General features: G+C 46.0%; 1 protein-coding gene across 7 annotated transcripts in view; it reads right to left on the bottom strand.

Annotated features, from left to right (window-relative positions):
- Positions 1–23,440, bottom strand: part of ETS1 (ETS proto-oncogene 1, transcription factor) — a 126,530-nt gene that overhangs the window by 40,386 nt on the left and 62,704 nt on the right. For 2 of the 7 annotated variants that reach the window (XM_032360086.1, XM_032360082.1), the window contains exon 1: positions 22,611–23,078. The exons of 3 other annotated variants lie outside the window; for them this stretch is intronic. In XM_032360086.1, coding sequence (XP_032215977.1) covers positions 22,611–22,692 — 82 coding nt within the window. In that variant the 5' untranslated portion in view covers positions 22,693–23,078. Of the gene's footprint in view, positions 1–12,775; positions 12,914–22,610; positions 23,079–23,440 lie in introns of those variants that run through there. 2 more of the 7 variants (XM_032360083.1, XM_032360085.1) reach the window with 2 other exon arrangements.

Genomic DNA, 23,440 nt, shown 5'->3' on the forward strand with positions numbered 1-23,440 from the left:
CCAGGTTTGTGGCATTATCTCCACCACATAGGTGAGGACACTGAGGCTCGCAGAGGTCACTTGAGTGACTTTGCTAAGATGGTCAGGCCAGTGCAGTGGTCCGAGCAGTGCACAAACCCAGATCCTCAGATACCAAAGCCAGTTGTTTTGTACCCAGACCTATTCACAGAAGTAAAGCAGAGCAGGCAGAAATGCTGGACACCAGGACATTTCTTTCCGTTTCCCCCCATCATTTTCATTATAGAGAACATTCCTCCCGTTGAAGAAAAGCACCTCAATCCCTGAAACCCTCTGTAGAGAGCAGTCACATCACCAGAGCTGAGGGGTCTCACCGCACATTCTACACTAATCCGCTCGGCTCAGGGCCCACCTGACCCTGACCTGGGGGGCAAAACAGGCATGGCGGGAGGCGGGGGCGGGGGGGTGCTCATGAGGATCACCAGGAAGGCCAGGCTGGCCAAGGTGGAAGATGAGGCGTTTTCTCCACGGGCAAAGGAAAAATCTGGGCAAACAAATGGAGTGGAGCCCGTTTATTTAGGCTGGAAGAGGTAAAGTTTTTCTGCACTTTTGAACTGTTTTCTCAAGGCCTGCCTCTCCCTCCCACGCAGGAAACAAACACAGAGACAGGCCTCTTGCAGTGAGGGCTTTAGTCACTGAAGGCTAGCCTGGGAGAGGCAGAAGGAAGAGGGGCGCAGGGTGGGCGGCAGGGTCCACAGGCAGGGATGGGGGTGGAGGGAGCTGGGGGGGGATGGGCAGACAGGGAGGAGCTGGCAGAGGAGTGGGAGGGGAAGAGCTGGCAGGGAAGGCAGATGGCAGAGAAGGAGAGAGGGAAAGAAAGAGGGCACAGAGCATGGAGATACTGGGAAATCTTAAACCAGAATAAAGGCCAAAGCGCAGAGTGGAAGAGGACTGGGAAGAGCCAGCACCTTCCAATTAATGATGTTCAGAAAGCAGCATTTTTCCATAAATTTTGAAAGGAAATTCTCTCTCGACTTTCTTATTTATTTATACATTATATAAATACATTTCTAAACCAAAAAAAGACCGTTTTTTCCAATGGGAAAAAGCCTTGTCTGAGATGAAAGCCAGTCTTCAAAAACCCCTTGGAGGAAGCTGAAACCCCACATGTCTTGGTGCTACAGAAAGAAAAACAAAGTGGACATTCTTCCTGTGTTCTAAGGCTTTTTTATGCAGATGTGTTTTTCTTTTAATAAATAAATCTGGACAGAGAAGGAAAAAGCATACTCATACACATTCACACAGTGCAACTGTCTGCTTTCAACCCAGAGAAACCACAATGAAAAAGAAGAATACATAAGTCCATTTTCCCAGTACAGGGACAAAGATTTTCAACAGGGCAGGCCACAGCCAGGGACGTGATACACTCTACATATGTAGCCCAAGGTCCCCAGATGGACAAAGGACGATGGGTGAACAAGTAATGACAATCACAGGTAAGATCGGACCTGAGACCCAAACAAACACCATGCTTCCCAGAAGGACCCCAGTGGTCCTGTAGGATGCCACCTGACTTGCTAAGACATTCAATTGCTCTGTCCCTTTTGAGCCATTCAATTTTCTTTATGGATTGCAATCATGATTTCTTAACGATTACATGCACTGAGTTCAAATCTGCCCTCTAATGAGTTCTAGGAGGAGAACTTCTCCTCTGAGAAGGAGGGCTTTGTCCCTCCTTCTGTGGATTGAAACCACGCATACAAGTTTCATCTTTCTTCATCTATCAGTTTCCTGACTGCTTTAACATCCCTTTGTCACCACTTCTATCCAGGTTTTTAAATTCCTTGGTGGTGCCTTCAAACACTCATGACGGGCTGATTCTGTCCATCCCCCCACCCAGAAGCATTCTGGCATGCCCATGTTCCTCAAAGGCATCAGGAACATTCCCAGGCGAACACCGTGCTCCTCAGGAGGAAATGAGACCTCCTCCTTCCCCTATACCACTCACTTCTGTGGGTACAGACCAGCACTGAGTTTTCCAACAGCTACACGACAAAAGCCATTCAAAGTACACCGAAGCTGAGCCACTTCTCTACCTGTTGACTGAATCTTATTAACCTCAGTGGAAGGCTTCACATTTATCCATATTGAACTTGACCTCGTTTGTTCTTATCCCTACATCACGAAGCTGTCCCCTTCCCACTAGCTTTGCACCATATGCAATTTAGTAAGTATGTTTTCTTTATCCTTCTCTGATATGAACCCCTGATAAAAATGTTGAAAAGGCAATGACCAAGTCCTGAGCCCCATAACAGCAGAGACCACACATCATTCTGACACACAATCATCAAGACCGTTTTGGGTACAGTAGCTCAACCAGTTACAAATCCTCCTGATTTTACCCTGGTTGGATCCATGTAGCCTCAACTTGACCACAAATATATCATGGAAAGACTTGGGCAAAAGCTTCATTGGAATAAAAATACGAAGCTCATAGATTCAGGCGATGTGTCCAACGAGAGGCCGGTTCCCCCCAGGTTCTCCCTAAGTGCCAGACAAGTGGAAAGGCAGCAGAGGAAAATGGAGCTTGGATTCAGATCTGTGCAGGACAGAGATAGAGAAAGACACCCAGAGAGGGAGGGGGTGGGAGGGAGGGAAAGAGAGAGAGAAGGAAGGGCAGGAAGGAGAATGAGAGAGAGTGCTTAGAGAGAGCCCTACAGTCACTTTGCATCCAGAAACAATGGGCACTTAGAGAACAATGGCTACAGACAAAGTCTTGGTCTATTTATATCTGCCACTGTTAGTCCCAGACAGGAGGAACTGGAAGTCTGCCCTGTATGTACAGCTCCAACTGGACCAGAGCTGGGAGGAAGATGAGGTCACCAAGAATGCTGCCTCCTTTGAACAGGCTCCTTTGCTGCTTGTATAGTTTCTTCTTAGCCTAAAGGATCTCTTTAGCCAAGTAAAGAAGTTTGCTTGCCTACTGCTAAAATACAGCCACTGCTGAGAAGGCCCGGTCACAAAAGGAACTGCTGCTCAGCCCGGCCCAAGGCAATTAAGGCCTTTGTCTACAGAGGTTCAAGGAAGGTGGGGATGTCAAGGGAAGACTAACCGGTAGATGGAGGTTAATGCTAGGGTTCCTGGAACAAGAGTCCTATCAGATCTGTTCATTACACTCATCTCAGGGCTCTATAAAAGAGCTTTTCTGTGGGGAAGTTCCCTCCTCACTTCTTGGGAGCTAGCATAAACAGGCTAGGAGCTGAAATGCACAGATTGTGTCTCCTGTCTCATGAAGATCTCTGCCTCCTCTTCTGACAGTCTCTCTCTTCTGGAAAGGTCATCTTCTGCTCTAACATCACTTGGCATGATCATCAATTCCTTCCTGTGATACTTACTCTTTTCTTTTATAGGGTTCCACTTTTCCTTTAAGTTTTTATTCTATCTTAATTCCAGTATAGTTAACATACAGCACTGTATTAGTTTCAGGTGTATAACATAGTTAAGCACATTATTTAGATTCTTAATCCTCCAAGAGGCTGACTAAAGAAGATCAGCAGCGGCCACATCAGCCTGTGCTAGACACCAAAATGAAGACGAACAGAGCTGAGCCAGGGAAGAAGGAGGGGGAACCCAGCAGTGAGCCCTGTGGCCGGCCCCCCTGCTGCCCCACTGCATTGTCTGTTTCCCCTGACGGCCTTCAGCATCCACGGGCGACCGGTAGCCAGCAACTGTGTCTCCTGGATCCAGTCCAACCTGACAGCCTCCTAGAAGGAGTGCGAAGCTGGCATCTCCCAAAGGCATGAAATTCAGGGCTTCACAGAGATCCCCTGAGGAGTCATTTTAGCTTCTTACTCACGCCTGCCAGTTCCTACCACCAGCTCCCCTCCCTGTTCTTAGAAGACCAACACTAAGGAGGCAGAAAAGAACCCAAATAAGACCATTTTTCTCCTTGTCATTGAACTAGCTGAGGGTGTGTCATTGAGAATACCCCGGGTCCAGTCACCCCATTCACAGGGAACTAGAGACAACGTTGCTTGATGTGAAGGCTGAAGTCCCGAGCAGACCAGCGCTGGACCTGGCTGCAAAAGGTGCTGCCGGCAACCAGTTAAACTTGAGGCGCTATGTTCCTTCAACACCCCACCCCTCCTCAGTGACTTCAGAAGGACCTGCATCCAAAACACTGAGGGTTTCGGTCATCCGAGGATGGTCTAAGAAACCTGAATGACAGGCTAACTGAGATAATCTGTACAAGGCCACCACATGCAAACACTCCTGTACATCTTTCCTTCCAGGCAGATGGTGAAGACTGAAACCCAGCTGAGACAATGGACCGCCTAAACCAAGATCTAAGTGGGCTCGTGGACCACCTCTCCTGCTCTACTAAACTCACCCCAACACTGCTTCCTTGACCCCCTCCCCCACCCCATCCCTAACATGCTCTCAACATGCTAAAGATTCCCTTCTGCTCCAAGGGCAAGAGAGCAACATGGGAGCCATACGGAAGCCAGGGGGAGAAGACAGAGAGACACACATTCCCACCCTAAAGCGGGGCTTACATCAGAGGAGATGCGACAATTCCCACCCATCGGATGTTTGGCAAGTGCTGGGGACAGCCCTTCTCTAGACCTATCTGTCTTCCCAAATGCCTGCGTGCCAGATAAAATGCACCAAAGACCGATGGCACGGCCCGAATGGGGAACATCTGTAGTTCAGAACATCAGACTTTATGGATTCAACAGCTCATTAATTAAAAGTCACACTCAGTTTAGTAAATCCAAATGCACGTTCCTAATGAGGAATCAGAGATCCTGTTGCTTTGAGGGATTTAGCTAATAACTGCAGGGTACAGGCTCAAGTTCCCTGAGCTGCTAAGACTCAGGACCCGGAGAGACAGCTTCAAAGGGATTATGGGTATTCTCCCGAAACCATTGGGTTCACTGCTAAACCTATCATCTGAGGCTACTCCAAGGTTTGTTTAGACCTACCTAATCTGTAATTTTAGCCCCTATATCTTCAACTTTGGCCTTTTTTATGGCGTTGGGCAGTAACTATCGTCCCATCCACTCTACTTGTGTGTTCACACTTTTCCTTGGCTCTCTGTTCCTCTCTACCAACCTCGCTATAGCTATATGACACATAAAGCCTTATCTGGGGCCCAAAAGCGGGAAAGAGGAATTTATAGAATTCGCTGTAAAACAACTCCTTGGAGGGATGCTCTTCTTCCTGGCAACTCGACGTAATTATAAGATGAATGAAAAGCAGGCTGTGGGTAGAGAGGAGGAGGAGCCGAGCTCTGTCACTGGTCAGGGGTCCTACACTATTCCCGGAACACAAACTTAGAACTCAGACGTCAGCTAGATCAAACCCTTTCTTCTACAGATGGGGAAAATGAAACCCGGAGAGGTGACATCAGCTTGCCTTTGGTCACAGGGTTATTAATTTTAGACCTCTTGACTCCCTGTCCCGTATTCTTTTTTTTTTTTTTTCCTCCATACCCCTGCTGTTTACTCATAGCAGTGGATTGGGAAAGAGCTGGTCTTCCTCATAACTTGACCACTATAAAGTGGTGTCCTTATGGACACACACTGCCCTTTTCCAAGTTCCCAAGAACCCAAGAGGAACAATCCATCCAAAGATCTAAGAAACGTGACTCGGGACTATACAGACCCATGATGCTACCTGTTCCCGCTCCAGACTATAAGCTTTCAATGTCAGTTGTCAGCCTCTACCTTAGTTTCCTTGGAGTGGAAGATTCCAGCTGAATACCAGGAACTATAAAGCAAGCAACCTTTAATACCTAACTTCAATTGCATGATACCACTGTGTCGAACAGCTCTAAAACTTGAGGGTGCTGTTCCCACCAATTCAGACAGAGCGAAGGCAGCAGTTAATTTGAGTGATCTACTGACCTTTATCTAAAAAGCACTGAAAGAAAGAACAGATGACCACTATGCTATTCAAAGGTTCTAGAACGCTACCATTCCAGTCCCGCTGGTATTCCAAATAGAGTTATGGAGACACAGTGAGAGGGTTGAGGGGTGACAACAAACCCCACCAATGGAGCCAGCACATAAAATCAAGGGCATTGGCCTGTGCATTGAACCTGATGCTTCTGATTAATGAGGCCATATGTCTGACTCAATGTCCATGTCCTAAAGCAACACCAGCAGCTCCAGTTCTAAATGAAATCCATTTGGAATGCAAGGAGTTAAGGACTTAGGGGAAATACACTTAACTATGATCTCTTCACCTCTCCAGGTTATTTTTTTCCCCCCTCCCTCGCTCCTTTCAGAACAAGCCTCTCCTCATGGTCCCAAACCTTCTGACAACCCCACCACTGCCCCACAGCGTCGCCCACACTGGCCCGGAGCAGACAGCACCGGATGCCTCTCCCAGTGGCAAACCCTCGTGGCTGAGAAGTCGCCAGGCAGACCCAATCTCCAGATCAATGGGTGTGAGAGGCCAACCGGTGGAGAGCAGAGAAAAAGTGATCAATGCAAAAGGAGGAGGGAGCAGAAGCCACTCTCCATCTGCCCGGGTCTGGTGGGAAGGGGAGACTGAGATGTGCAGCCCTCAGCCCTCATCCGCCGCTAATAAATGGCTCTGCCTCATCAGGAAGCCATTAGGAAATTGCAGCCACCGCAGCCCTCAGCTCTCGGACGGAACGGTCTGCATGCAGATGGTGAAAGCACTCATTATCTCTGCCTAGACGTCCACTGGCTCACTGCACAGTGGAGCCGAAGCAAGGGAGCCACCAAAATAGAGCTGGGGCTTGCCTAGCGAGGCAGCAGCGAGTGAGGAGGCCCTTACAGCCGGGGGACAGGCCGATAGCCCTTCCCTCAGCAAAGTGCACAGAGCATCAGGGGAGAGTAGTGGGAGCTCTTATCAAGACACACGGGTCCACCTCCTCACGTTCTCTGTTGGATGGCCTTGCCGGCATTCCCTTATTCGAAAAGAGCTACTGTCTACTAACAGCTATGGGCTTTCTGTTGGGGGTGATGAAAATGTACTAGAATTATGTATCAGTGATGGCTGTATCACTCTGTGAATGCACTAAAACCCACCAAACTGTACACTTTCAAATGGTGAATCTTATGTTATGGAAATTAAATCTCAATCTAAAATATATATTATATATATTTATAATATACATAATAGTCTTATATATAATATATTATGTGTGTGTATATATATGTGTGTGTGTGTGTATATATATATATATATATATATATATATATATATTTTTTTTTTTTTAAAGAGCTAGTGAGCCACCTTCTGCCAGCCAAGCAACACCCTGGTGATTGGGAGACAGACCCTTCACCTGGATTTTCCCTTTTCATGGGAGAAACAAACCTCACACAGGCAGACCAGCAATAGCCACACAGTCACATCTCGTGATGAGCAACAGAACGACGACTGAGACCAAAGGTTTCGCGATGGAGACGAAGTGAGACAAGAGCTGGGTTCCAGAAGCCTCGGGGAAGGGAGCAGCAAAAGGCCTGCCGATGTCCCGTGTCAGGGGTGCGAGACAACAGGGGGGTCAAAGTGTGAAGTACGCCTCCAAGAGATGGCATTATAGGGAAAGGGAAGCCGGAGGGGTTTGGACTCTGGCATGTGGAAGCCTCCCGAGAGAGCAGATCGCCTCTGCTCACTGGAGACTACGGGAGAAGCCCAGCAAGGTCCACTTCCAGACTCGCAGTGTCTACAACTTCCGGGGTCCACAGCTTCCGGGGCGGGGCCACCTGGGCGAGGTCTGGGAGGGAGGGCCACAGAGCAGGAGGAAGCAGAACACCGCACGGTCCCCTAACCCAAAGATGTCCTCAGAAGACGCTGCCCAAGCACTCAGACTTGGGTCTATCAGGCTTTCACGAGAAAACAAATCTCCATCAGGCTAGGTTCTTTCTGGACGTTTCTCTCCCCACCCCTGGAGGGAGACAAAGGAATGGCAGACAGAACAGAGCTTCAGGCAAACCAACACCCCACCCCCACCCCCGCCAGGTTCACTGGACATGAACCCGAGGAAGGTGCAGTCACAGCACTGTGACCAAAAGAGATCTTTTGGAAAATTCTTTTCCAAGAGGGATCATGAGTTCTGTCCCCTGGAATGCCCCAGAGCCGTTCTGATTGGTTCCGTGGCCCTGACTCAGAATGAGCACAGCTCCACCCTCAGATGAGTAAATAAAGGAACCCAAGGAATGGAGGGAGGGAGAGGAGGAAAGAGGACAGGCAGGCGAGAGCAGGACAGGAACCAGAGGAAGGCAAGTGCTGACTCTGGTGCAGGGAGCAGACAGATGAGATTTCGAGTCCGTTCCAGAGAGTGGTGTGGCAGAATTCAAGGAAGAATTCTCTGAGCCCTACACCCCACTCCAGTTGGGATACAGCCCTGCCTTGGCAGCCTGCTCATCGCTGCTTTATAATATACTGAATTAGTCACTGGATTAGCAAGCACATTTACACACACTGGCACACAGCTGTTTAAAGACACAGGATCCCCTTTTCTAGGGGCCAGATTCTGGATGTAAATCAACCATTCCAATCGGCCACAGGCAGGCTCCAGTGGTGCATGGTTCCTACGGACGTCTTCAGATACAAAGCACTTTAGGGACACTCAGCTAGAACTAGGAAGATCTAAGAGGCATCTGCAGGGGACAGGAGGGGAAGCCTGCGGAGAGGAAAGAAAGTGGGATTTTTCAGTCCTGAGGCTGATTATCTTAAGGAGGTTGTCAAAGGGATTCACTGGCCTGACCTTCCCAGGAAGGAGTGAGCTCTCCTCCTGGCTTGATCTTTTCACAAGTAGCAGAGGTTCCATCCCAGACCTCAGAAGCCTAAGGTTGCTCCCAAGCAAAGAAAGGTTTCCAGGGCAAAGAGGAGAGTCCTTATGCAGCTAAAATCATTCTATGCCCTCCCTGATAACTGCAATTCCAAGAAACGTCCTTGTTGACGAGGCAGGGGCAGTGCCTGTGAATAATGCTTTCGGGTTGGAAACGTGACCAAAGCCCTAGCTCAAGTTTGGTTAAGTATGCGTGAGAGGAAGAAGATACTGCTAACTGGCCACAGGGACTGCTCTGGCCCGCTGGTTAGGGGGGTGTCGAGTGGAAAATTTTCTGTAACCAGGTTAACAGTAACCACAGTTTTAACAACCACTGTAGTCATAAGAGCGCTGTCAGCAATGAACACGGTGGCCTACAAGATAATGATAAAATAACATTTACTGAGACCCTGTGGTAGTGGAGAAGTATTGTCTCGAATTATCTCAAACCTGGACAACAGCCCTGACCATTCTTTATTCGAATCTCTGTTGTAAGGATCAGAAAAAACAAGGCTTACAGAAGTTAAATGCTTTGCTTAAGGACAAATTAGTAAGCAGAGGGCCTGAATTCAAACTCAGGACTAGCTCACATCAACCCTACCCTTCTCAGGACACCGTGGTGCCTGCAGTGAGAGACACCCTCGTCACCCACATAAGGAATGGCAGACTGTGATTTGGGGACAAAGATCACTTTCCACGGAGCAACCTAATGTAAATCCCCTTCTGGACTTAAGATGTCTCATCCACCAAATGGGGAAAAGAGAATAGAGAGAGATCTGAAGATGATGGGAAGAAACTTGGGGCACACACAAATCCACCTGGCAAACAGAAAAAACAAATTACTGAAAAGGGTATACTGCAGTGAGGTGTTTTGAGAAGATCTGCGAAGAGATCTGTGACTGATTTGCGTAGGATGAACCTATCTTGCACCACCAGCTTTTAGAAATTCAAATATTAATTCCTTGGAATTGGTGTGCCCATAAAAATGCTGAAAATATTCTCTTCTTAGAAAGCAAGGCAGCAGAGGGCCACCAGAGACTGGACCCATCTTTGCTCCTTGCTCGCCGTCTGCAGCATGTCTGCGAGCAGAGCAGCCTGACCGAAACCTATGAACCTAGAGGCAGTCGCCAGGGCCCAGTCTCATTTAAAAATAATTTTTTGTTGTTGTTGTTCATCCAGCACCCCAGATCCTTTGGAGACACTAAAGCTAGGATGGCATTTCACTTTTCCCCCATCAGCCCATCCATCATAGGAGACAACAGGTGAGGGCGTGGAAAGCCACAAAGCCCCCCTAAGAGAAACCTTCAGAAATCCAGAAATAAAGCAGTAGATACTTGATTTTTTAAAAAAGCAAAAAAACAACTGCAGTTGAATCAGAGGTTAACTGCAGGTCCGCTGTGTAGACATTGATTCATTCCATGTGTGTTTATTTATCTACAAACATTCCTGTTGCATCAAGTGGCCTCAAGGCCTAGACTTGTGCCTCTGAATATCCCCTCCCTGGAGAATTCTCAAGCAAGGGTGGGGCTCTTACTTCATTCCTCGATTTCCCAATCTGGGAAATGGGGGCCAAAGCCCCAGCTCTGTACATAAGTTTGTGAGTTGAGTTAGCGACTTTTCATTCGTGCATTTTGAATTTGAAAATGCACAGTGACAATTGTAGGAACTTTTTGGTGGGGGGAGCTTTCTCTGTATTACACATTCCAATGGTAGATATTTATAGATCTAGTGAATGTTTTCTTCCTTACCCTGATAATCATGAGGATCCTGAAACAGCATAACGCATAAAAGAATGTTCCAACGATCAAAGCCTCTGATGAGAATGGTAGCAAATTCTCCCTCCAAACAGATTCTAAGTTGGTAGGACTTTGTAATTAGAAAGATCTAAGCTCAAATGTATGACCTGAGAACTCTAGAACCTTGGGAAAATTAATTAAACCTCTCTGAGACTCAATTTCTGACTTTAAAAATGGGGATTAATAAACCAAGCTCACAAGGTTGTTTAAGGAAGTTGATTATTGGTGCAAAGCAATTTATTTCCCTCACTCCTGCAAACTGAAACCCAGATACATACAAAGACCAAAAACAAGCACCCAGCAGTTTTGAGGAACGTTTGGTTTCCATTAGGAGGCAAGGAAGGTGTAAGATTGAACTCTTGATCTGACGTGAAATCAAGGACGCATTTCCTGTACACACACACATGACTCACCCTTAGTTTATGTATTCAGTATTGTAACTCTGTATCAGATCTCTCCCTAATTTAATAATGTTTCTTGCATCACCAATGACTCTAGAGTACTTTCTAAACCTGAGCTCATGAACTCTCCCACTCTCTCCTAAGAAGAGGCAGCTCACTCAGGAGGAGCGAGCACCCTTCTTTTAGAAGAGTTGAGAGATGATACAGAGATGTGGAGATACTCTGGCCTCCCAGAGTAAAAAGAGACTCAGCTCTCTGCATTCCCACACCAGGCAGTAGTAGGAGATAAAATGATGACCACCTACAGAAGAGGACCTGCCCAGTTTCAGTCACAGAAAACATTTAAACTGGGGAAAGGTAAGACCAAAGACTCCTTAGGTTTGACCCAAACTCCCCACAAGTGGAGAACTCAAAGTCAAAGTTCAGGTTGAGAAGGAGACACACTTCCACCCACACTAAGATTTGCCTTCCAAGATTAGATTTTCCTGGCAAGCATTAAGTTTAGGGCTGAGATTCCAAAGTGCCAAACTTAAAATGATTATCTCCATTTTTGCTGCCATCGGGGGTCCTCATTCCCATCTCCTCTTGCCCTACAACCCAGAGCCCTTCCAAGGGCACTTTCTGGCTATGTAGGATTACCTTCACCCCTAGGAAAACAGCAATATGCCAAGGGGACACTTCTCAGGGTAACAACCTCTCACTCTGCCTTGGAATGCTCTAGTTTCCAGAATGACCAACACAAGTAGGGAGGGGACTTATTTTTATAGCTAAGGAAGAACACATTGGATGAGTTTGCTAAACTCAGAGTGTATACACCTGGTGCCATAGCAAATGCCCCTGCCCCGGGGGGAAAAAAACCTACTCATCTAAGATGTCATTCCTTCTTATACAACTCTTTGGCACAATTCTTGCTCATAAAATGCAGTATGAGGTTCTCGGTTTTGGCGGGTTTTCTTCCTCTCCCCCCTCCAACCACCTGAAGTTCCAGCTAGTCATCCAAATGGACTTCATTTGCTAAAATGGGTAAATGGAGGCATAGAAAATTATACATCTCGACACAGGAAAATGGGTTGGACAGGGATTCGTTTCAAAATGCTTTATATTTTAAAAATAACATATTTCCCAAAGTCCAAGGTCAACCCATCCCAGAGGGAAACTGCATATTTATCTAGAAGCTAGTGAAGTAACTCACCTTTTTTTTTTTTTTTTTTAACTTGAGAAGAAACTAACTTGCCATCCTACTTAAAAGTTGGCCAGTGGGTTGGCATCATGGAAAACTATGCAGATTTCTCAAATCCTGTGTCGGAGTCATCTAGGCAACCTACTTAGAGCTCAATAATTAGCCAACTGTGTGGGACCCACTAACTACATATAAAATATGTGGGGAAAATCTATTTGTGGCAAAAGAGGAGAAGGTGTCTTGTTGGCATTTCTGATCTCAAGTTCATGTTTACTATTATATCCTGATTACTAATAATTACTATTATTATGAATACTATTTCATTAACACTGAATGCACTATGTACTCACCAAATCAAATAGTGAAAATGTATATGGCTAAACAAAAATGTCACGAAGTTTGGGGAACACAGCTTCCTGTTTTAACTCTGCCACTGAACCTGACCACGTAAACGTGGGGGCAGGGGGGACTCAGAATCACTGCTCTGCAGTTGCACCATTTATAAAATGTTACTATCTAAAAAAATTACCTTGAGGTTCAAATGTGGTGAAGTCACGTGTCTAACTGTAAAAGTGCTACCAAATTATAACCCAGTATTAAGGGAACTGGACGATAATAGATACAAACAGACCTGAGGGTTTCCCCCAAATTCAACAGGCATCCCAATATTTCTGCACATGTTGGAGGCAGCAGACCCAGAACTTCAGAGTGAGTGGGTCTGAGTCTAAAGCCTTCTGCTCACCAGCTGTGTGAGCTTGGGCAAGTTGTTGAACCTCTCAGTTTCTTCATCTGTGAAATGGAAATAATACTTAGCCATTAGGGATGAGGGTAAAATAACGAGGTCCTCAGTATATGAATGCCCTCACGAATTAATAAGTTAGCACCTACTAACTAATAGGACAAAAAAAAAAAAAAAAGGGTCAAGATGAGGGGAGAGAAGCGCCCACATAAGTACCAGTAGATAAGGTGAACCTTCATACGAACGGCAGTTTTTCTTGTTTTTCCCCAAACTGGCATGCCGCCCTTAGATGCCTGCTGCTGACAGAAAACGGGAAAAGTGTGACAGGCCCTTCTCAAAGTGTAGAAATAACATCAAGAAAATGATTTTCAGATAACAGCTGTGTGCAGGCGACACTCTTCCACGGCTGCCAAGAGCGGCCTTTGAGCAGCAAGGCGGCCTGGGCTCACCACACCCCGACACACACTTGTAGCTTCAGGGACACGGCTGGGGCAGCTAAAGCACGAGGTGTCTTCTTGGCCCCTGACTCCGAAGGACAGCCAGCGCCTGCAAAAGGGCCAGCTGCTGGCTGCGTGAAGAGCCAGAAGCCAGCGGCCCAGGCCCTTCCCTCTATACAAATAGGAGGCAGGAGCCTTGACTCACTGAGTCTGTCAGGAAGAGGCACTGAGACGACTTTCAGCAGAATGCATTCCTCCTGCAGGAGGGGACTGTTTACCTACCGAGCAGTGCACAGAGAAGTGGCAGCTTAGACAGAATCGGCTCACTGCTCAGACCACATGCTCAGCCCTGAGGATGCAGCTGGGCCTGGCTGCTTCACCTTCCAGACCCCTAACCTACATCTCCTTCCTCCAGATGAGACCCCACACTAGAACCGCCTTCCGCTACAACTGTAGCAAAGGCTGACGGGATGAGGAAAGCTGTTTCATGGAGCAAGAGGAAGGGAGGACACCTGGTCCAGGGTCACCCCCAAGACAATGTGCCCCAAGTTTCTCCAACGTCAAGCAAGGCCAGGAACAGTTCCCAACACCTCTCTCCGGGAGACATATTAACCTTCACAGATGTATCCCCAATAGATCGGCAAAAGTTGAGGATTAGGAGAAAAACAGCCTCGTTTTGCCCACCTCTTGAGTGACATATATGTTCTCTCTGAGCCTGAATTATTTCAAATGTTCTCTAAAATCATAAAATGTCAGGGTAAAGAGAAACCTTATGGGTCATCTTCTCTGGTTCATGTATTTGACCGAGGAAGAACATGAGGTTCAGGAAAAATGAAATGACTTGCCCAAGGCCATGCAGACAAACAGGTGCAAAGCCATGGCTAGAAATCAGGGCTGCTGACCCTCCAAGCAATGATGGGTCCCTATACCCTGTACTCACAATATTTATTCCTACTACACTGCTAAGTCTCCCCTTCCCATGCATGAATCCTCACTGTATTCATTTAATTAGTATTTCAGTGATAGAAGACAACCTTCGCATAATGTACAGAATTCAGTGAAGTTTTAGGCAAGGAGTATTAGAGAGGAAAAACATACAAATACTAGAAGTAAAAAGGTCATCACACGGAAACTCTTCCACCAAAAATCTCCTTGTGATGGATTTTCTGAAGGCTATTTTAAAATCATACTCAACAACACCCTCTGATTTTAAACGTGAACGCTAAATAATGAATTACCCTAGCACAAAACTGTTATCACACAAAAATGACATTCGATGAAAGCTGTTTCAGTTCCTACAAGTAGTAAGAGTTCCGAAATGCTTCAAAAACTACGGATCTACAAACACTCCCCAGGTTTAGGAACGCCCTTGCCTGACCTAGATTTTTTATTTTCCATTCGTACCTTGAAAATAAGTACCTGATTGATTCTGTCATCTACTCTGAGGTTTAACGCCTATTCTGATAAACTGATACAGAGGTTTTAACAACTAACAGTATGAGTGGGAGGTAAAGTAATGCTACCAAAAAAAAAAAAAAATATATATATATATATATATATATATATATATATATACACATATATATATATCTCAGAAACCTATTCAGTAACACTTCTCTGTCCTTAAAACCTTCCTACCTTCAAAGGAAAAATTAATTTATCCTGAGATTCAAAATGTTCTCACATGGGTCCTGCCTTCACGTTTCCTTCTCTCTTCCCTTTCTACAATCAAGGCAGTTTTCTTCGTATTTATGTAAGCCTTTCTTTTACTCTAAACTTTCGGCGTTCTTCCCACACTGTTCTTTCTATCTAAAATAATCCTTTCCCTGTTCTTACGCCTCCTTCAAATGCTTCTGAAATAGCCATGTTCTCCCTGAAGCTGACCTGTGAAATTATTCTAGCCTAGAAGTGTTGGAAGAAAGAGCTCAACAGGCATAGAAAATATAAATAATCATTGATCCACACGCAGGTCCATAAATTCACACAATGCCTCCTGCACTTTCAGCCCTGGAAGCATCTGGAGCCCAGGGAAGATCTCATCTGATTTACCCTGACTAGCCATGCATCCATGAGAGATTTAAAGGCTCCTGAAAAGATTCCACAGATGAAGAATGGAGAGCCAAGCTCACCTACCTAACCACCTAAGACTAGTCCCTATGAGGAATTTCCCAAAAGTCTATGAAATAATGCATTAAATGCTTTTATTCATTTTCCTTATTTCTTTTTGTTCCTTTATGAGTTCTTTATACTTTCTTACTCTTTTTTTTTTCTATTCCTTTTTAGCCAAAAGGGATGTTGCAATTGAATCCACCATTCCCTTCCTCCCCTCCTAAAGCACTAAAGGCTTGTTTTTCACTTTTGTTTTTGTGTTTACCCATTCTAGTGGTAAAAAAAAAAAAAAAAAAAAAAAAACTCTATTTTTTTCTTGCCCTTTTTGATCCCATCAGTAAAACATCTCATCTTGGGCAAGCATTAAAACAAAACAAAGCAAAAATGTTAATTGTCTTCACTTGTGTAATGATGACATCTCGCCCCACTCAAAAGTTCATTTTCACACTCACACACACACACACACACCACACACCCCTGCACACAACATGCACAAAGTTTACAGTTCCTCTGCAGAACCGTGCAAAGCAGAAATCAACAGCTTAGCATAGCTCCCCAAAGTTACCAAGAGGTTTCAAATGCTCGAAGTGAACTTGTTTGAGGTTGATTTGTAGTTATTTCTCGGGCTCTGAGAAATATTACATTATGCGTCAAAAACACATTTAAAAATATTACTCACGGTTGGGGGAAACCACACTGAACTTGAATTATTTCAAACTCTTAATATGCCCCTTACTTTGGAAGGTCTAAACCCCAAGGCTAGCAAATTGAGAACAGATATTACAGAGAATATTATCATCTAAATTCAGTGTCTAAGTGGTGTGACCCTCATTTGCTGGGAGAGTTCAAGCTCATGTCCATCATTCTAGTATAATTATTCACAGTGCCCATTACATTCTCGAAAGTGTCCCAGTTTAGATGATAAATTATAGGAACTTACTACCTAGACATCAACAAGTTCTGATATCCAATAGCCTAAAACTGGTCAATACTACGTTGGGTCTTAAAGCACCACCTGGGTTAGTATTTTACAATTCTCAGGGACAGAACTAAATGCTACAGAGAAGGACAACTGAAAAAAGTTGATGGGATAGTAAGAAGCAACATTTGGAGTGTCCAGTGAGAGGCTTGGACCCAAGCAGCAGAAACTGGAAAGCACCTGGAAAATATGACAAAGTTGGCCAAGTAATCAATAAATATTTATGGCTTGAACAGCAATATTTTGAGTGTGTCTGTAAGCATGGCTCCCTGCCAATGAAACTGGATACTACTGCAACCTACACCACAGACCATTTTCTTTCTGTATCTGCACGGAGACTCTAAACTTCACAATCAAAAGAAAAAAGTAACACAGATAGGCATGGGGCTTCGGAAAAGTAGCCAAGCAGAAACAGCTTCTTTATGCAATTTGAAAAACATCTACTGACATTTTGAAAACAAAAGAGGTCTTTAACCCAACTGAAAAAAGCTAAGCTATAGACACATGACAAATCAAAATGATAGATTTGGGAATTGTCTTGACGTTCTCGATGCTGAGTTAGGGACTGCGTGCATAGCAGCTGTAAGCCAAGAGTGGGCCTAAGAGACTGGGAAGATGAGAGAAAATCTCATCAGACATTCTGAGCAGGGAAGTGGGGCCAATTTCATTCTGGAGTAGTCAGGTAAAAAAAATATGGAGTCTGTGTTGTCAATATACAAATCCACCTCAATGAAGACTGTGTGGGTCCCAGGATATTAATTATTTGGAGAAAATGCTCCCCATAAGGCAGTGATAGAGGAACCCATACCTTACCCGGGACAAGTAATCTGGGCATCTGTTTCTTGATTGGCCAGGGGTCATGGAGGACTGGTGGGTCCACAGGTAGAATCCCAAAGCTCGCCCTCCCTTCTTGTACACACAGCCCCTTGACCCATTAAATGGACTTGAAAATACTACATTGTAGCTGGAAAAAAAATAAAACACTGAGTGTGTAGACAGCAAATGTTGGGGTCTATGGCTTCCTTTGGAAGCAAGAAAATTAAACCACAGCCGTATTAAGAAAACAAACTAGTTGCTGATCTATGTCTCTCGTCCCCCAGATTGTGAGTGAGATTATATGCAGAGCTGTGTCCATGAGGCAAGAGGCAAAATGGGCAGCATCAGGAGGCTCCAGGAAGGATGTGACCTTGGAAGTGAACATAATCGCCTCCCCACCTGCGAGAGAGAGAAGTACATCTGGAAGAATCTGGAAGACACTGGAAAAACAAGAACCCAGGTTCTCTGCTTGGTGATCTGAGGCAAGCATAGCTCCTACCTTCAAGCGCCTTCCTAAGGCACCACAACTGGACTGGTGGGCCTGGAGAATGCCCACTGCCTCTCCCTAAGCCCAGAGGGAGCCCTGCACCTTCTCAACCCCCAGAGAACCCACCATCACTGCTTCCTCATATGCCCCCTTTGCATGTATACATACATATATATATGCAATTGTTTACATATATAATTGTAATTGTATATACACAAATATATATTACATATCACATATATTCCATATATATGTGTGTAATTGTTTTAAACATATGTCCCTTTAAATTTCCAGAGTTACCATGAATAACGTGCTTTTTTCATTTTAGGTATAAAATGCCTGCAACAGCTCATCAATTTGTAAGTTTCTAACAGTGTGGCCTAGGGCGGATTTTGCATCTCTTTGAATATCATTTTCCTCATCTGAAAATACAGACAAAATAATAGCTCTCCCCACCTGAGTTAGTGTGAAGGGTAAAAAAGTGTTATTTGATGTGAGTGTGCCAGGTACGTAATGTAGGCCCCATAACTTGTTATTTGAGAATGGCAAGAATCTACCATCAATGCCAGGCCCATGGGATACCACTATAGCCATGGGTTATTCATTCCACAAACCAGAGAGACGTCTGGAATTATGCTGTTGCTATAGCCATTGTAGAGGTATCTGTGCTCTTTGAAAGAGAGAGCCCCGCTTTCCTGAAAAACCCTGACCGACACTAACCAGCTCTCTGTCTTGCAGAGATTTTGCTGGAGACCAGAGCAAGCTGGGTTCTGGGAGGCTGACCACGAGCTGGTTTGTCTCCTGGTTGCGGGAGGGGGGAGATTATGATCCTCTTACAGGGTGGTCTGGTCTCTTTAAGAAAGAAAAAAAAGTTACATAGACAAAAAAACAGCAATACAAACCAACCAAAAATGCCAGGAATGCAAGCTCTGCCAACAAAATAAATAAATAAAATGTGAGATACTTTATAATAAGTGGACATGATGCCTTTCTCAACTTTGCATAACTGAAACACTGTTTTTTCATCAGTCCTTCAAATGTCCCCCTGGTCCCTAGTCTTGGTGGCCCTCTTGCTTAGAGGTGGCCCTGATCACCTCCGTCACCTTAAGTAACTGACCAGTTCTTGGGCATTTCTTTAGCTCTGAGTTGGGACCTGGAGATACTCCCACACTCGGAAAGTTACCTGGCTTGCTGCGTTAGCCCTGGGAGGCAGAGCATGGAACCTCACTGGCATGAGGTCTCAGCTAAGGAGATGAAAGTCTTCTCTTTAACTTGAATCTTCTTTCCCTCTCAAAAAAGGGGGGAGGGTGTACACAATACAGCAGCAGCCCCTGTGAAACATTTCAAGGGCCCCCGAAAATCCTGCACTGGTCAGGCTCATTTGTGTTGATTTGTTTTCTAGTTAACTGTTGAGACTCTGTTATAGGTCTGTACTGCTTTCAGATGGTGTGCATACCAATATACATAATTCTCCTATCAACCCTAAGAGACAGAACAGTTACTACACTCATTTTGTGGATGCAGGAGCTAGAGCACAGAGAGATGAAGTAATTTGTCCAAAGTCGCACAGCTCATAGGTGGCAGAGCTGGGATTCAAACCCAGACAGGCTGGCTCCAGAGTCTGGGCTCTGAAGCACGGGGCTCGTTAGTCACTAATGGAGTGTGGTCCGTAGGGGTCTGGAAGCACAGTGAATGAGCGAGCTTAACAGCCTGGGCAGCTCTGCCCTTCTCTCCTGTCTACACTGATGAAGACACAAAGACTGACCTAAGGGACGGCAAAAGGAAGAAATCTTCCTGTCTCTAAGAGCAATATGTGTCCTCCATGGCCGCCCATCCCCTGCCAGGACAGCGAATATCCAGAATTAGAACTCCTGCTTGTCTCTGGGCATTATGCTCACCTCACCTAGAAGGTGGAATGGGGAAGGAGGGGGAAAATGAAGCGGCTTGGGAATGTATTTGCTTTGGCACGCAGGCTCTGCCCATCTCGGTAAGCTCCACACCAGGAGGGAACTCGTGGACTCTCCACTCTCCGTGGCTCTGTTTGTTTTAGCCCATTTAAGACCCAAGAGCCCCTGCAATCACATACTGCAATCAAAATGATATACCCACTTTACATTAACAAGGGATATCCAGTTCCCAGGTTATTTCAAAATATATGTTAATTTGGTACTTAAAGCTGTTGAAAATCCTGGGAGGTCTCGATCTAGAAGAATTGTGAATAAAGGTTCTGGATCAGGTCTTAGCCACAAAGACAGGCAAATAATCCAGGACTCCTGTTTCAACACCTTTTCCCACTGCCTCCCTACTGGCTCCCATGTATTGGTTGGGGGGGTGGGGTGTAGGGATTAATGATTTAAGCCAGATAAGATCCCAAACGAGTTGTCTCCACACATAAGAAACTAAACGACCCAAAGAATCATTCTGAAAAATATTTAAGTCACAGCTGTGGACACAAAGCCACACTGTGAAAGTTAAACTTTAAACACATGTCCTATATGGTCTGATGGGCAAAGCAAATCCCCACTTAGCCAGTGTCTTCTCCACCCACCAACACAGGCAGGCAGCCCCAGCCAATGTTTCTTCTAGCCGTGCACCTGCAAGCTTAAGCCTCAACTGAAGTTTCTTTGCTGAGCTTTTCAAAGGTAACTTGCAGTGTTACTCAAGGCAACATACACTGAGAAGTTAAAAAAAGGGACTAATTTTACTCTAGCCACTGGCTTACAAGATTTTCTTAAGTAAGTGACTTACCTTCTCTGGGCCTCTATTTTCCTCTCTGAGATATGGGTACAATATTCATATATACCCTACTAAAAAATCCAGGAAAAAAAATTTAAAAAAAAAAACAAAAAAACTGAAACTTCTATATGTATTTGCCAGTTTCTCTATTTTCCCCAAGACAGGACCAGAGAATCAAATCTCATTATGATGAGTGCCAGAAAATTGCCCAATTTCTCTGACCCGTTGAAATTTTGTTGTACCGAAGGCTGCTTACAAAACCTGATCAGTGTCTTGTCAACCTTTTTTGAAAAAGAGAGGCACTGTAAAGACACTTAGTACAATAGATGTTGACTGTAGCATTAGTGTTTACTGTCCCCATTTTACAGATGGGAATGCTAAGCAAAGTTACTTGCCCTGAGGCTTATTTTTTATCAATAACCAAAATAACAACACCATATGCTCAAAATCTCTAATATATAATATTAAATTACCCCCCCCAAAATGACTTCAGCTGTTTACTGTGATGTAAAACATGTGTTGCCAGGTGCTCTTTATTCCCAGCACATGAAATCTATTGTAGGTATGGGGACTGACCTATCTTACACGATACTTCCCAGACAGCCAACTCTGTCCTTCTCCATAAATACACAAACAAGCCATTCTTAAGGAAAGAACCTATTAGTTGAGTTTATATCTTTGCTGGCAACTATCATTTCTTTGATACATGGCTTGGTTCAACTGTGACTAACAGAATTCATTCTGGCTTTTTTGAACCCCAAACAAACCAGCACAGCGACATCATTTCTTAACTGTAGCTCTAAGTGCCTGAAATGTCTCCGCGGTTCTAGTTGATCTCAGCATTGCTCTGACCATGTCATCATCTTTGTGACAACAAACAAGCTTAGCCTTCTTTGTGCACTTCCCAGCAGAACTCCGAATACTGGGGTTGAATGTCAGGGGGTCTAACAGGAGAGGACAGGGCCAGGTCTTCATTAGCATTTCGGGAAGCTCTCCAAAGGACAGAACATCAGCTTTGCTTGTGTTGGAAGTTTAAGCAGATGAAGAAAGGGTTAAAATAAGCAAGTGATGATGGTAGAGGCAAGGAAGTGTTAACCAAAGGCAAGACCGGCTAAACTTCTCAATAATCAGATACAACAGAGGAGCAGGTCACTGCAATTAATTATTTTCCAGAAAGCATCCCCTTCTCTGTGTATCTTATTATACATACCTTTACCTCTAAAATCACTAATCTCGAAAGGATAGCTGGCAGGTCCTTATTCTAAAAGAAAACATCTATTCTTCTCAAACCGCCTTTATTCTAGGACTTCTGGACCCTGTGAAACTACCAATGAAAACTGATCCAATTTTAGGATCAAAAATTATGTCTAAGACAAAATCAAATTGCTTGCCTATCCCCTTCTTCTAAATCCTTCAAAGAGTTGGATAACACCACCCACCAAAGACCCAAAGTCACGTTTGGGGTCAGGATGTTTTCCTTCTTGTAACAGATCTTTGGCACCAGAGGACAAACGTATGGCAGACGAGAAAGCTTTGGATAAAGTAAGTAACCTGCATGAGTAGAATTGGGATGTTTCCAGAAGTTAAGATGATCATTTCAGTTCTCCTACCACCTCCTTGCCCTCAACCCAGAAAAGAGGAGCTAGATAGCAAAGGGACATGTGACAGAGGAGCTCAGGAAGGTAAGACGTTTGAAAATGTGCTTGTAGGCCGGCCAGTGAGACACTGTTTCAGCTCTTACTGCTCAGGGCCCTCCATCCAGCTCCAGTTCTGGGGGATGCAGAGACCACGGCTGATGTCTTCTGCGCAGTGTCCATCCCCGCTAACGCTAAGGAATAAGGCCAGAGCATGCTCTCTCATTTGGAAAGATTTAAAAAAAAAAAAAAAAAAAAAGGCAGGAATAAGGGTGCTGGACATTCTATAAGCTTTTTCCCACTACTCACAAGAACACAGCTGTGAAAATAAATACCACCCCCCAAACAAGGATCTCAGGCCACCAACAGTCCTCCTTTTCTTCTCTACCTTGCTCCAGCTGCCACCAGCATCGCCTTGCTCAGGCAGAAACGCACTGCCTGGGAGGGAACAGCGGAAAGGGGGAGAAGCGGAGGGGACCCCGGCCTCTGGCCAAAAGCCGGCGTGGGGGCCTCGACAGTCACCACTCACCCGGGGAGGGGAAAAGCTCCAGATCGACTTTTTCCGTCTTGATGATGGTGAGAGTCGGTTTGAGATCGACGGCCGCCTTCATGGTGCCAGGAGTGGGGGGCAGACAGGCTTATAGCAAGTTTGCTGTTATTCTTGTTGTTTGTCTTTTTTATGGGGATTAGTAACAGGGGAAGGGGGACGGGGGAACCCCGACTTTCTTCCCTAAGATCTCAAATTCCCGCTGACTTTTCCCCGGAGCCCAGAAGGTGCGCGCCGGGCACTCTCTCCCGGGAAGTTGGCACTTTGCGGAGAAGTGCGCGCGCCCCGGGTCCCAGCTTCGCCTGCGCCTCGCCCCGCTTCTCCTCGTCCTCGCCCCGCTCCTCCTCTCCGCCGGCAGGCAGCTTCAGCTCGCTCTCGCTCTCCGGAGCCGCGCTCTCCCTCCCTCTCTCCCGCCTCTTTAGGGCGTTTCTCGCGGCGCCGAGCCTCGGCCGCCGGGTCTGCGCGCCCGCCCCCCCACCATCCCCCAGGATCTTCGCGGGGGGGGGGGGGGGGAGGCTAGGGGCGGGGCCGGCGGGTGGGGGCGGTCCGAGGGCGGGGCCGGATACCCGCGGCCAATCGCCGGCGGCAGCCCGAAAACGAAAGGAAGATGGGGCGGAGCTCCGCGGCCACCGGCGCCCGCGCCCGCGCCCACTCTCTGCCCTGGCCCAGGCGCCCGGCTGCGGATGGCTGAGCGCGGAGCGGGCGGGACGCTGAGCCAGCTCCCCAGCCGGGAAGCGCCCAGAGCGCTAGAGCAGGCTGGGTGCAGAGGCTGCCGCGGCCCTTTCGGGAAAGTCCGTCTGATTCGCCACGCA

The sequence above is a fragment of the Mustela erminea genome, chromosome 9, assembly GCF_009829155.1.
Source record: "Mustela erminea isolate mMusErm1 chromosome 9, mMusErm1.Pri, whole genome shotgun sequence".
NCBI classification, from domain to species: domain Eukaryota; kingdom Metazoa; phylum Chordata; class Mammalia; order Carnivora; family Mustelidae; genus Mustela; species Mustela erminea.